Source organism: Oncorhynchus gorbuscha, linkage group LG18 (genome assembly GCF_021184085.1).
Source record: "Oncorhynchus gorbuscha isolate QuinsamMale2020 ecotype Even-year linkage group LG18, OgorEven_v1.0, whole genome shotgun sequence".
NCBI lineage: Eukaryota > Metazoa > Chordata > Actinopteri > Salmoniformes > Salmonidae > Oncorhynchus > Oncorhynchus gorbuscha.
In genome coordinates, this window is record NC_060190.1 from 57,247,525 (window position 1) to 57,262,433 (window position 14,909).

Here is a 14,909-nt window from a genome sequence, read left to right on the forward strand (position 1 = left end):
AACTCCGCTCTCCCCTCCTCTCTCTTGTCCCCTCTGCTCATCTACCCTTCTATCCTATCTCCTCTCTAACCTCTCCTGTCGCCTACCGGCCTTAATGAGTTGTAGTCTCTCCTGGAGATCCCTGGCTTGAAAACCATAGAAGCGTAGAGGGGACAATAGAGAGAACCTCAAGCTTCACTTAGAAAAACGAATAGCTAGCTAATGGTTAAATGTATTTTTTGGCTGTTTGGAGAGCCAGGAGACTGGTTAATGTGTGTTAATGTGTATGTCTGTGTGCGCCTGCCGTCTGTGTGTGGCATTCTCACCCTGAGCTCCACATCTGCTCCGGGGTAGAAAGGTGCTGCTTTACAGCTTTTTATTTGTGTTTCATACGGAGCCAGCAGCACAGCTGTCAGCAGACACCCAGAGCTCCTCACACATCACCCAACCAGTACAGACCAACAGAGAGTTTTGATAGCCTTTAGCTGCACCCTCATACTACTCCTCCTCTGTTCCGCGGGTGATGTGGAGGTAAACCCAGGCCCTGCATGTCCCCAGGCACCCTCATTTGTTGACTTCTGTGATCGAAAAAGCCTTGGTTTCATGCATGTCAACATCAGAAGCCTCCTCCCTAAGTTTGTTTTACTCACTGCTTTAACATACTCTGCTAACCCTGATGTCCTTGCCGTGTCTGAATCCTGGCTCAGGAAGGCCACCAAAAATTCAGAGATTTCCATACCCAACTATAACATTTTCCGTCAAGATAGAACCGCCAAATGGGGAGGAGTTGCAGTCTACTGCAGAGATAGCCTGCAAAGTAATGTCATACTTTCCAGGTCCATAGCCAAACCGTTCGAACTACTAATTTAAAAAATGACTCTCTCCAGAAATAAGTCTCTCACTGTTGCCGCCTGCTACCGACCCCCCTCAGCTCCCAGCTGTGCCCTGGACACCATTTGTGAATTGATCGCCCCCCATCTAGCTTCAGAGTTTGTTCTGTTAGGTGACCTAAACTGGGATATGCTTAACACCCCGGCAGTCCTACAATCTAAGCTATCTCACACAAATCATCAAGGAACCCACCAGGTACAACCCTAAATCCGTAAACAAGGGCACCTTCATAGATGTCATCCTGACCAACTGGCACTCCAAATACACCTCCGCTGTCTTCAACCAGGATCTCAGCGATCACTGCCTCATTGCCTGTATCTGCTACGGAGCCGCAGTCAAACGACCACCCCTCATCACTGTCAAACGCTCCCACAAGGGTGCGTTCTGAGCCTTCTCCTGTACTCCCTGTTCACCCACGACTGCGTGGCCACGCACACCTCCAACTCAATCATCAAGTTTGTGGACGACACAACAGTGGTAGGCTTGTTTACCAACAACGACGAGACGGCCTACAGGGAGGAGGTGAGGGCCCTCGGAGTGTGGTGTCAGGAAAATAACCTCACACTCAACGTCAACAAAACTAAGGAGATGATTGTGGACTTCAGGAAACAGCAGAGGGAACACCCCCCTATCCACATCGATGGAACAGTAGTGGAGAGGGTAGCAAGTTTTAAGTTCCTCGGCATACACATCACAGACAAACTGAATTGGTCCACTCACACTGACAGCGTCGTGAAGAAGGCGCAGCAGCACCTCTTCAAACTCAGGAGGCTGAAGAAATTCGGCTTGTCACCAAAAGCACTCACAAACTTCTACAGATACACAATCGAGAGCATCCTGGCGGGCTGTATCACCGCCTGGTACGGCAACTGCTCCGCCCTCAACCGTAAGGCTCTCCAGAGGGTAGTGAGGTCTGCACAACGCATCACCGGGGGCAAACTACCTGCCCTCCAGGACACCTACACCACCCGATGTTACAGGAAGGCCATAAAGATCATCAAGGACATCAACCACCCGAGCCACTGCCTGTTCACCCCGCTATCATCCAGAAGGCGAGGTCAGTACAGGTGCATCAAAGCTGGGACCGAGAGACTGAAAAACAGCTTCTATCTCAAGGCCATCAGACTGTTAAACAGCCACCACTAACATTGAGTGGCTGCTGCCAACACACTGTCAATGACACTGACCCAACTCCAGCCACTTTAATAATGGTAATTGATGGGAAATGATGTAAATATATCACTAGCCACTTTAAACAATGCTACCTTATATAATGTTACTTACCCCACATTATTCATCTCATATGCATACGTATATACTGTACTCTACATCATCGACTGCATCCTTATGTAATACATGTATCACTAGCCACTTTAACTATGCCACTTTGTTTACTTTGTCTACATACTCATCTCATATGTATATACTGTACTCGATACCATCTACTGTATGCTGCTCTGTACCATCACTCATTCATATATCCTTATGTACATATTCTTTATCCCCTTACACTGTGTATAAGACAGTAGTTTTGGAATTGTTAGTTAGATTACTTGTTGGTTATCACTGCATTGTCGGAACTAGAAGCACAAGCATGTCGCTACACTCGCATTAACATCTGCTAACCATGTGTATGTGACGAATACAATTTGATTTGATTTGATTTAAAACACTTCTGTGAGCAGGCCTTTCTAATCGACCTGGCCCGGGTATCCTGGAAGGACATTGACCTCATCCCGTCAGTTGAGGATGCCTGGTCATTCTTTAAAAGTAACTTCCTCACCATTTTAGATAAGCATGCTCCGTTCAAAAAATGCAGAACTAAGAACAGATATAGCCCTTGGTTCACTCCAGACCTGACTGCCCTCGACCAGCACTAAAACAATCCTGTGGCAGACTGCAATAGCATCGAATAGTCCCCGCGATATGCAACTGTTCAGGGAAGTCAGGAACCAATACACGCAGTCAGTCAGGAGAGCTAAGGCCAGCTTCTTCAGGCAGAAATTTGCATCTTGTAGCTCCAACTCCCCCCCCCCCCCCCCGCAGCTACTCGCCCAAGCCTCTCCAGGTTCTCCTTTACCCAAATCCAGATAGCAGATGTTCTGAAAGAGCTGCAAAACCTGGACCCGTACAAATCAGCTGGGCTTGACAATCTGGATCCTCTATTTCTGAAACTATCCGCCGCCATTGTCGCAACCCCTATTACCAGCCTGTTCAACTTCTCTTTCATATCGTCTGAGATCCCCAAGGATTGGAAAGCTGCCGCAGTCATCCCCCTCTTCAAAGGGGGAGACACCCTGGACCCAAACTAAACGATATCATAACCGCCATCGATAAAAGACAGTACTGTGCAGCCGTCTTCATCGACCTTGCCAAGGCTTTCGACTCTGTCAATTTTTTTTATTTTTAATTTTACCTTTATTTTACTAGGCAAGTCAGTTAAGAACAAATTCTTATTTTCAATGACGGCCTAGGAACAGTGGGTTAACTGCCTGTTCAGGGGCAGAACGACAGATTTGTACCTTGTCAGCTCGGGGGATTCGAACATGCAACCTTTCGGTTACTAGTCCAATGCTCTAACCACTAGGCTACCCTGCCGCCCCAATCACCATATTCTTATCGGCAGACTCAGTAGCCTCGGTTTTTCTGATGATAATAATAATAATAATAATAATAATAATATATGCCATTTAGCAGACGCTTTTATCCAAAGCGACTTACAGTCATGTGTGCATACATTCTACGTATGGGTGATCCCGGGAATCGAACCCACTACCCTGGCGTTCGAAGCGCCATGCTCTACCAACTGAGCTACAGAAGGATGACTGCCTTGCCTGGTTCACCAACTACTTTGCAGACAGAGTTCAGTGTGTCAAATCGGAGGTCATGCTGTCCGGTCCTCTGGCAGTCTCTATGTGGGTGCCACAGGGTTCAATTCTCGGGCTGACTCTTTTCTCTGTATATATCATTGATGTTGCTCTTTCTGCGGGCGATTCCCTGATCCACCTCTACGCAGACGGCACCATTCTATATACTTCCGGCCGGTCCTTGGACACTGTGCTATCTGAGCTTCAATAACATACAACACTCCTTCCGTGGCCTCCAACTGCTCTTAAACGCTAGTAAAACCAAATGCATGCTTTTTAACCGTTCGCTGCCTGCACCCGCACGCCTGACTAGCATCACCACCCTGGATGGTTCCGACCTTGAATATGTGGACATCTATAAGTACCTAGGTGTCTGGCTAGACTGTAAACTCTCCTTCCAGACTCATATCAAACATCTCCAATCGAAAATCAAATCTAGAATCGGCTTTCTATTCCGCAACAAAGCCTCCTTCACTCACGCCGCCAAACTTACCCTAGTAAAACTGACTATCCTACCGATCCTCGACTTCGGCGATGTCATCTACAAAATTGCTTCCAACACTACTCAGCAAACTGGATGCAGTTTATCACAGTGCCATCCGTTTTGTCACTAAAGCACCTTATACCACCCACCACTGCGACCTGTGTGCTCTAGTCGGCTCAGCCCTCGCTACATATTCGTCGCCAGACCCACTGGCTCTAGGTCATCTACAAGTCCATGCTAGGTAAAGCTCCGCCTTATCTCAGTTCACTGGTCACGATGGCAACACCCACCCGTAACACGCGCTCCAGCAGGTGTATCTCACTGATCATCCCTAAAGCCAACATCTCATTTGGCCGCCTTTTGTTCCAGTTCTCTGCTACCTGTGACTGGAATGAATTACAAAAATCGCTGAAGTTGGAGACTTTTCTCTCCCACACCAACTTCAAACATCTGCTATCTGAGCAGCTAACCTATCGCTGCCGCTGTACATAGTCTATCGGTAAATAGCCCACCCATTTTTACCTACCTCATCCCCATACTGTTTTTATTTATTTTATTTTCTGCTCTTTTGCACACCAATATCTCTACCTGTACATGACCATCTGATCAATTATCACTCCAGTGTTAATCTGCAAAGTTTATCTGCAAAGTGTTAATCTGCAAATCTGCACACTGCAAAGTGTTAATCCAGTGTTAATCTGCAAAATTGTAATCATTCGCATTCCAGATCCATTAAAACATCCCCAACACACACACTGTCTTCCTCCCATAGCCCACCAAACCAGCACTACGTACCTTTTAACCACCAGATCCATTAAAACATCCCCAACACACACACGGTCTTCCTCCCATAGCCCACCAAACCAGCACTCCGTACCTTTTAACCACCAGATCCATTAAAACATCCCCAACACACACACTGTCTTCCTCCCATAGCCCACCAAACCAGCACTCCGTACCTTTTAACCACCAGATCCATTAAAACATCCCCAACACACACACTGTCTTCCTCCCATAGCCCACCAAACCAGCACTACGTACCTTTTAACCACCAGATCCATTAAATCAATCAATCAAATGTATTTATACAGCCCTTCTTACAATCAGCTGATGTCACAAAGTGCTGTACAGAAATACCCAGCCTAAAACTAGTCAACGAGTAAAAGCGTTTTTAACTATGTTGGTTCAAGTAACAACCAATATGAATGATGCAATATTAATCTGCAACATGTAACAGTGAAGCCACAGGCTAACGTTAGCTACCAGCCCATCACTTCCCAGGCTAACGTTAGCTACCAGCCCATCAATTGCCAGGCTAACGTTAGCTACCAGCCCATCACTTCCCAGGCTAACGTTAGCTACCAGCCCATCACTTCTCAGGCTAACGATAGTTAGCGAGCTAATTACAACTCTGCTGTAACATGGACAACATTCACAGCAGACGAGCTGCCACGATAGTTAATTCCGTGATATTGTAGCCAGAGCTGTACCTAGTGTGTTTTTATTTAAAGTATCCCCAACACACACACTGTCTTCCTCCCATAGCCCACCAAACCAACAGAGCTTATTACAAACATGTCCATCACCACATAATTCTACACCACACACACACACACACACACACACACACACACACACACACACACACACACACACACACACACACACACACACACACACACACACACACACACACACACACACACACACACACACACACACACACACACACACACACACACACACAGTAGAAGGAGGATGAGGTAGGTCTATTTTGAACAGGCATATTTCCCTCTTATTAGTCATTCAGGAGGGAGAAGTGGAGAGGCTTCCCACCATGCAGGCCTTTGATGTGGAAAACAAAGTCCCCCTTTCAATCTGCAACCTAATGGAATAAATAGGACACATCCTCTCCCTGCTCTCCCAAATCTACATGTGTGTTTACGTTTGAACGTGTGTGTATACACGTGTGTGTGTGCGTTTATTTTTAGCAAACTTAACATGTGTAAATATTTGTATGAACATAACAAGATTCAACAACTGAGACATAAACTGAACAAGTTCCACACACGTGATTAACATAAATGGAATAGTGTGTCCCTGAACAAACGGGGGGGGGGTCAAAATCAAAAGTAACTGTCAGTATCTGGTGTGGCCACCAGCTGCATTAAGTACTGCAGTGCATCTCCTCAAGGACTGTACCAGATTTGCTAGTTCTTGCTATGAGATGTTACCCCATTCTTCCACCAAGGCACCTGCAAGTTCCCAGACATTTCTGGGGGGAGTGGCCCTAGCCCTCACCCTCCGATCCAACAGGTCCCAGGGGTGCTCAATGGGATTGAGATCCGGGCTCTTCGCTGGCCATGGCAGAACACTGACATTCCTGTCTTGCAGGAAATCACACACAGAATGGGCAGTATGGCTGGTGGCATTGTCATGCTGGAGGGTCATGTCATGATGAGCCTGCAGGAAGGGTACCACATGAGGGAGGAGGATGTCTTCCCTGTAACTCACAGCGTTGAGATTGCCTGCAATAACAACAAGCTCAGTCCGATAATGCTGTGACAGACCGCCCCAGACCAAGACGGACCCTCTACCTCTAAATCTATCCCGCTCCAGAGCACAGGCCTCAGTGTAACGCTCATTCCTTCGAAGATAAACGCGAATCCGACCATCGTCCCTGGTGAGACAAAACCGTGACTCGGTCAGTGAAGAGCACTTTTTGCCAGTCCTGTCTGGTCCAGCGATGGTGGGTTTGTGCCCATAGGCAACGTTCTTGCTGATGATGTCTGGTGAGGACCTGCCTTACAACAGGCCTACAAGCCCTCAGTCCAGCCTCTCTCAGCCTACTGCTGACAGTCTGAGCACTGATGGAGGGATTGTGTGTTCCTGGTGTAACTCGGGCAGTTGTTGTTGCCATCCTGTCCCACAGGTGTGATGTTCAGATGTACCGATCCTGTGCAGGTGTTGTTACACGTGACCTGCCACTGCGAGGACGATCAGTTGTCCGTCCTGTCTCCCTGCAGCGCGGTCTTAGGCGTCTCACAGTACAGACATTGCAATTTATTGACCTGGCCACATCTGCAGTCCTCATGCCTCCTTGCAGCATTCCTAAGACACATTCACACAGATGAGCAGGGACCCTGGGCATCTTTGTTTTTGTGTTTTTCAGAGTCAGTAGAAAGACCTTTTTAGTGTCCTAACTGTGACCTTAATTGCCTACTGTCGGTAAGCTGTTAGTGTCTTAACAAACGTTCCACAGGTGCATGTTCATTAATTGTTTAAGCATGGGAAACAGTGTTTAAACCCTTTACAATGAAGATCTGTGAAATTGTTTGGATTTTTACTAATTATCTTTGAAAGACAGGGTCCTGAAAAAGGGACATTTTTCCATGCTGTTCCTCAATAGCCTGCCCCTTTATGAAATCATCCCTGCTTCGTCTGTTCTATGACAAGCAAACTGTTACAACGTGTTTTCAAGAAGGGCCAGCAATTATCTGTTGGCCTTGGGCCGAACCTGCAGCCCAACTACATCCAGAACTCTACACCAGAATCCAACAAAACCAAACAGCATTCATACCTGCCATGCTCACCAATGTTGCGGAGAGAGGGAAAAGATGGCATGATGATTGTTTTATAGCAGCAGCTAGGAAACCCCAAACAAGACATGTGTAGGTTGTGTAATTAGCTAGCGGTGAGGTATTGTGTAATTAGTTGGGGTTCCAGTCCATCCTGTTTTATATGACGTTAGCCCAGATAGTGCCTTCTGTCACAATATTTGAACATAAACACAGAAATATGGAACACAGAGGCCTGAACTGATCCAACATAAGCTCAACACTCAACGTCAACAAAACAAAGGAGATGATCATGGATTTCAGGAAACAGCAGAGGGAGCACCCCCCCATCCACATCGAAGGGACAGTAGTGGAGAGGGTAGAAAGTTTTAAGTTCCTCAGCGTACACATCACGGACAAACTGAATTGGTCCACCCACACAGACAGCGCGCGGTGAAGAAGGCGCAGCAGCACTCACAAACTTTTACAGATGCACAATCGAGAGCATCCTGTCGGGCTATATCACCGCCTGGTACGGCAACTGCTCCGCCCACAACCATAAGGCTCTCCAGAGGGTAGTGAGGTCTGCACAACGCATCACCGGGGGCAAACTACCTGCCCTCCAGGACACCTACACCACCCGATGTCACAGGAAGGCCATAAAGATCATCAAGGACAACAACCACCCGAGCCACTGCCTGTTCACCCCATTGTCATCCAGAAGGCGAGGTCAGTACAGGTGCATCAAAGCTGGGACCGAGAGACTGAAAAACAGCTTCTATCTCAAGGCCATCAGACTGTTAAACAGCCACCACTAACATTGAGTGGCTGCTGCCAACATACTGACTCAACTCAAGCCACTTTAATATTGGAAAAATTGATGTAAAAATGTATCACTAGCCACTTTAAACAATGCCACTTAATATAATGTTTACATACCCTACATTACTCATCTCATATGTATATATTGTATTCTATACCATCTACTGCATCTTGCCTTTGCCGTTCTGTACCATCACTCATTCATGTATCTTTATGTACATATTCTTTATCCCTTTACACTTGTGTGTATAAGGTAGTTGTTTTGAAATTGTTAGGTTAGATTACTCGTTGGTTATTACTGCATTGTCGGAACTATAAGCACAAACATTTCGCTACACTCGCATTAACATCTGCTAACCATGTGTATGTGACAAATAACATTTGATTTGATTTGAAGCTCCATGGTGAATATACCTCCATAAGGTCCATGGTGAATATAACTCCATAAGCTCCATGGTGAATATAACTCCATAAGCTCCATGGTGAATATAACTCCATAAGCTCCATGGTGAATATACCGTGCCTTGCGAAAGTATTCGGCCCCCTTGAACTTTGCGACCTTTTGCCACATTTCAGGCTTCAAACATAAAGATATAAAAATGTATTTTTTTGTGAAGAATCAACAACAAATGGGACACAATCATGAAGTGGAACAACATTTATTGGATATTTCAAACTTTTTTAACAAATCAAAAATTGGGCGTGCAAAATTATTCAGCCCCTTTACTTTCAGTGCAGAAAACTCTCTGCAGAAGTTCAGTGAGGATCTCTGAATGATCCAATGTTGACCTAAATGACTAATGATGATAAATACAATCCACCTGTGTGTAATCAAGTCTCCTTATAAATGCACCTGCACTGTGATAGTCTCAGAGGTCCGTTAAAAGCGCAGAGAGCATCATGAAGAACAAGGAACACACCAGGCAGGTCCGAGATACTGTTGTGAAGAAGTTTAAAGCCGGATTTGGATACAAAATGATTTCCCAAGCTTTAAACATCCCAAGGAGCACTGTGCAAGCGATAATATTGAAATGGAAGGAGTGTCAGACCACTGCAAATCTACCAAGACCTGGCCGTCCCTCTAAACTTTCAGCTCATCCAAGGAGAAGACTGATCAGAGATGCAGCCAAGAGGCCCATGATCACTCTGGATGAACTGCAGAGATCTACAGCTGAGGTGGGAGACTCTGTCCATAGGACAACAATCAGTCGTATATTGCACAAATCTGGCCTTTATGGAAGAGTGGCAAGAAGAAAGCCATTTCTTAAAGATATCCATAAAAAGTGTCGTTTAAAGTTTGCCACAAGCCACCTGGGAGACACACCAAACATGTGGAAGAAGGTGCTCTGGTCAGATGAAACCAAAATTGAACTTTTTGGCAACAATGCAAAACGTTATGTTTGGCGTAAATGCAACACAGCTCATCACCCTGAACACACCATCCCCACTGTCAAACATGGTGGTGGCAGCATCATGGTTTGGGCCTGCTTTTCTTCAGCAGGGACAGGGAAGATGGTTAAATTGATGGGAAGATGGATGGAGCCAAATACAGGACCATTCTGGATGAAAACCTGATGGAGTCTGCAAAAGACCTGAGACTGGGATGGAGATTTGTCTTCCAACAAGGCAATGATCCAAAACATAAAGCAAAATCTACAATGGAATGGTTAAAAAATAAACATATCCAGGTGTTAGAATGGCCAAGTCAAAGTCCAGACCTGAATCCAATCGAGAATCTGTGGAAAGAACTGAAAACTGCTGTTCACAAATGCTCTCCATCCAACCTCACTGAGCTCGAGCTGTTTTGCAAGGAGGAATGGGAAAAATGTTCAGTCTCTCTATGTGCAAAACTGATAGAGACATACCCCAAGCGACTTACAGCTGTAATCGCAGCAAAAGGTGGCGCTACAAAGTATTAACTTAAGGGGGCTGACTAATTTTGCACGCCCAATTTTTCAGTTTTTGATTTGTTAAAAAAGTTTGAAATATCCAATAAATGTCGTTCCACTTCATGATTGTGTCCCACTTGTTGTTGATTCTTCACAACAAAATACTATTTTATATCTTTATGTTTGAAGCCTGAAATGTGGCAAAAGGTCGCAAAGTTCAAGGGGGCCGAATACTTTCGCAAGGCACTGTAACTCCATAAGCTCCATGGTGAATATAACTCCATAAGCTCCATGGTGAATATAACTCCATAAGCTCCATGGTGAATATTGAACAAATGTTGTTTCTTCCACATTTGGCAAGATGGTATAGACTGCAGACAGCTCTCTTCAGCTGGGTTCATTCTGTTCCCTCTTCACTTGGATGAGACCTAACCCCCATGAACATGTTCAAAAAACAGAGCTTAGCTTCTCTTCTCTACTGACCGAGTGAGTCAATTAGTTCACATATGAGTACAGCATAACTTTATCAGCCAGGGCTCTTCTGCTGAGCAGAGGAGTTTTGGGGACCTTTACTGCACTTTTTTCTTGTCTTTCCCTTTCGCCTTCCCCCTCTCTTTCTGTCCCGTAATGTGCTTGGGAAAAGAGCGAATGACATCATTCTGGAGATGGCGAGGGGAACACAGAAATAGCCGCGCAGTTTGGTTCCCAGCCCCAGACCGATTCAGATGAGGTTTGTGTTTTCAATGCGTCTGATAACTCTAATAACCACCCCCTCTTTCTCCCTCTCACTATCTCTCTTCCTCTCTCTCTTTCTTTCTCTCTCTCTCTTCTTTCTCTCTCCTCTCAGACTCAGTGGTCACGGAGGCAAGGTCACACTCTCTACTCTTGGCAGGCTGCAGTGTGCGGAGCTTTTGCAGGTGCAGAGGATTATATGCTGCTTTGGGAAAGGCAGAGAGGGAGGGAGGATGGTAGAGGGCCAAGAATATAGAAAGTTTAACCAAGCCACATTCCTGAAGAATTCTACACCGGTTGCCTCGGTTGGCACAGTGTCTTTTACCTGCGTCAGAGGCCTGGAAAGACAGGAGACCGTTGGAAAAAAAGAGAAAGCACTTTTGATTGATCGAATGTTTTTGTTGTAGATAGAGGTAAAGGTATTGGTCGATTGACTCACTCTGTCAGTAAGTGCTGCACACATAGAGGGCTAGGTTTCAGTGTTGTGCCTCAGCACAGATGAGCATCAGGGGAATGGAAGAAAAGAGGAGAAGAGATGGGAGTCCAGGAGGGGGGAGAAGGCACTGGGGCCCATGCAGCTGTCTGACATCCTGAGCAATGAGGCCTGAAGCGGTCTCAGGCAGAGAGAGATAGAAACCGAGAGGGAGGTGGAACAAAATAGTGAGGAAGAGAGGCGGAGAGTGTGAGAGAGTACATGAGTAACAGAGAGGGAGAGATGGATACAGAGACAAAGAGAGAGAGAGACTAAGAGAGAAAGAGAGACAGTTGGGCTATAACTCTTTAGTCTGCGTGACAGGCCAGACAAAAAGCAGATTTGTAGGAGCTGTGGGCTGGGGCTGAGGACACTGCACCCTGAGGACCATAGACATGGCCACAAGCCACCCCACCTGGAGCAAACAAACACTGGGGAGGAGAGGGGGGGTGAAAGGGCAGTTGGAGAGGAGAGAGAGAGGAAAGATGGGGGGTGTAGTAGATGGAGAGAAATTGAGAGGAGAGGAGTAGAGATGGAAGAAGAAAGGAGGTAGAAGAGATGGGGGAGGAGAGAGAAAGCCAGGATGACAGAGGGGGAGACGGTGTAATCTCTGAGTCTGAGTTGAGTTGAATTCCCCACACAACAGAGGACCAAGAGGGATGCTCAGGTTTCACTCGACTTCCCCACATCATGCCTTATAAAGTATGTGATCCAGTCAGCATAGGAAATAGTCACACTTCATAAATTATTCTACTTGTGCTGAAGGCTAAGAGACACATAATGGCACTGTTTCTCATCTTCTATGAACCGCCTGTTGAATCGACACTTTCATTGCCAGACCACAAAGCTGGATTACTTCATTGACTGATTTTACTTCATTCACTGATTTTACTTCATTCACTGATTTTACTTCATTCACTGATTTTACTTCATTGACTGATTTTACTTCATTGACTGATTTTTAAACAGGGACATAATGGGCTACTGAAGAGCAGTGAAGGAGAGGAGCTGATGCTTGGCCTTGCTTGTAATATCGATCACAACATGTGATTTTACACCAGTTCTAGATCCCAAACCCAAAGCGACCCGGCTTATTAGATTTGCATGGATACCATATGCTTTGAGGGACACCCAAGTATCGTAGAATCCAGTATGTTTTATCAACACAGAGTCTACAGTATACTTGGTGAGGGTTGGGAAAATGAAGTCAGAGAAGTCAGCAACATACTCCCAGCTAGTCAAATCCATACTCATTCTCAGAACAGTGCTTACAACAATGGTAAAAGTCCCAAAGCATATAGAGATGGTTATTGGAAACCTCTTATAACATTTAAATGTATGACAGTTACATGGCAAAGCATCAGTAGCCCATTATGTCCCCGTTTACTGTCAGCAGTTGCTATGTAACGTAGACTGGACGATAGTCAGTCAGACAGACAGACACTGAGAGGGTGTAGGGGTTTTGGCACTCTCCTCCCCCTCCTCTCCTCTCACTGGGGACACCCCTGGAACCTTCAGAGTGTGGGCCTCCAAACTTGGCCTGGGTTTAGATTGGGGGTAACCGCTCCTGTAGCTCTGCATAAAGAAAAGCAGCCGGGGTGGGAGGAGGGGGGGTGAGACTGACAGACAGAGATAGACAGACTGACAGTGTATGTAGTGTTTAGTGAGGCGTGGACCTGACTGACGGGGTGGGAGGAGGGGGGGTGAGACTGACAGACAGAGACAGACAGTGTGTAGTGTTTAGTGAGGCGTGGGCCTAACTGACGGTGTGGGAGGAGGGGGTGAGACTGACAGAGACAGACAGACCGACAGTGTGTGTAGTGTTTAGTGAGGCGTGGACCTGACTGACGGGGTGGGGGGGGAGACTGACAGTGTGTGTAGTGTTTAGTGAGGCGTGGACCTGACTGACGGGGTGGGAGGAGGGGGGACAGACTGACAGACAGAGACAGACAGTGTGTGTAGTGTTTAGTGAGGCGTGGACCTGACTGACGGGGTGGGAGGAGAGGGGTGAGACTGACAGGCAGACTGACAGTGTTTAGTGAGGCGTGGACCTGACTGACGGGGTGGGAGGAGGGGGGTGAGACTGACAGGCAGACTGACAGTGTGTGTAGTGTTTAGTGAGGCGTGGACCTGACTGACGGGGTGGGAGGAGGAGGGGTGAGACTGACAGACAGAGACAGGTAGTGTTTAGTGAGGCGTGGACCTGACTGACGGGGTGGGAGGAGGAGGGGTGAGACTGACAGACAGAGACAGACAGTGTGAGTAGTGTTTAGTGAGGCGTGGACCTGACTGACGGGGTGGGAGGAGGAGGGGTGAGACTGACAGACAGAGACAGACAGTGTGAGTAGTGTTTAGTGAGACGTGGACCTGACTGACGGGGTGAGAGAAGGGGGGTGAGACTGACAGGCAGACTGACAGTGTGTGTAGTGTTTAGTGAGGCGTGGACCTGACTGACGGGGTGGGAGGAGGGGGGGTGAGACTGACAGACAGACAGACAGACCGACAGTGTGTGTTGTGTTTAGTGAGGCGTGAGCCTGACTGATGGGGTGGGAGGAGGAGGGGTGAGACTGACAGACAGAGACAGACGGTGTGTGTTGTGTTTAGTGAGGCGTGGACCTGACTGACGGGGTGGGAGGAGGGGGTGAGACTGACAGAGACAGACAGACCGACAGTGTGTGTAGTGTTTAGTGAGGCGTGGACCTGACTGACGGGGTGGGAGGGGGGGTGAGACTGACAGTGTGTGTAGTGTTTAGTGAGGCGTGAGCCTGACTGACTGGGTGGGAGAAGGGGGGTGAGACTGACAGACAGACTGACAGTGTGAGTAGTGTTTAGTGAGGCGTGAGCCTGACTGACTGGGTGGGAGAAGGGGGGTGAGACTGACAGGCAGACTGACAGTGTGTGTAGTGTTTAGTGAGGCGTGGACCTGACTGACGGGGTGGGAGGAGGGGTGTGAGACTGACAGACAGAGACAGACAGTGTGTGTAGTGTTTAGTGAGGCCTGGACCTGACTGACGGGGTGGGAGGAGGGGGGTGAGACTGACAGACAGAGACAGACAGACTGACCGTGTGTGTAGTGTTTAGTGAGGTGTGGACCTGACTGATTGGGTGGGAGGAGGGGGGGTGAGACTGACAGACAGAGACAGACAGTGTGTGTAGTGTTTAGTGAGGTGTGGGCCTGACTGACGGGGTGGGAGGAGGGGGGGTGAGACTGACAGA

General features: G+C 47.2%; 1 protein-coding gene across 1 annotated transcript in view; it reads left to right on the top strand.

Annotated features, from left to right (window-relative positions):
* Positions 1–14,909, top strand: part of slc25a26 (solute carrier family 25 member 26) — a 77,906-nt gene that overhangs the window by 48,830 nt on the left and 14,167 nt on the right. The window contains exon 7 of the mRNA XM_046312757.1: positions 11,337–11,406. Coding sequence (XP_046168713.1) covers positions 11,337–11,406 — 70 coding nt within the window. The remainder of the gene's footprint in view (positions 1–11,336; positions 11,407–14,909) is intronic.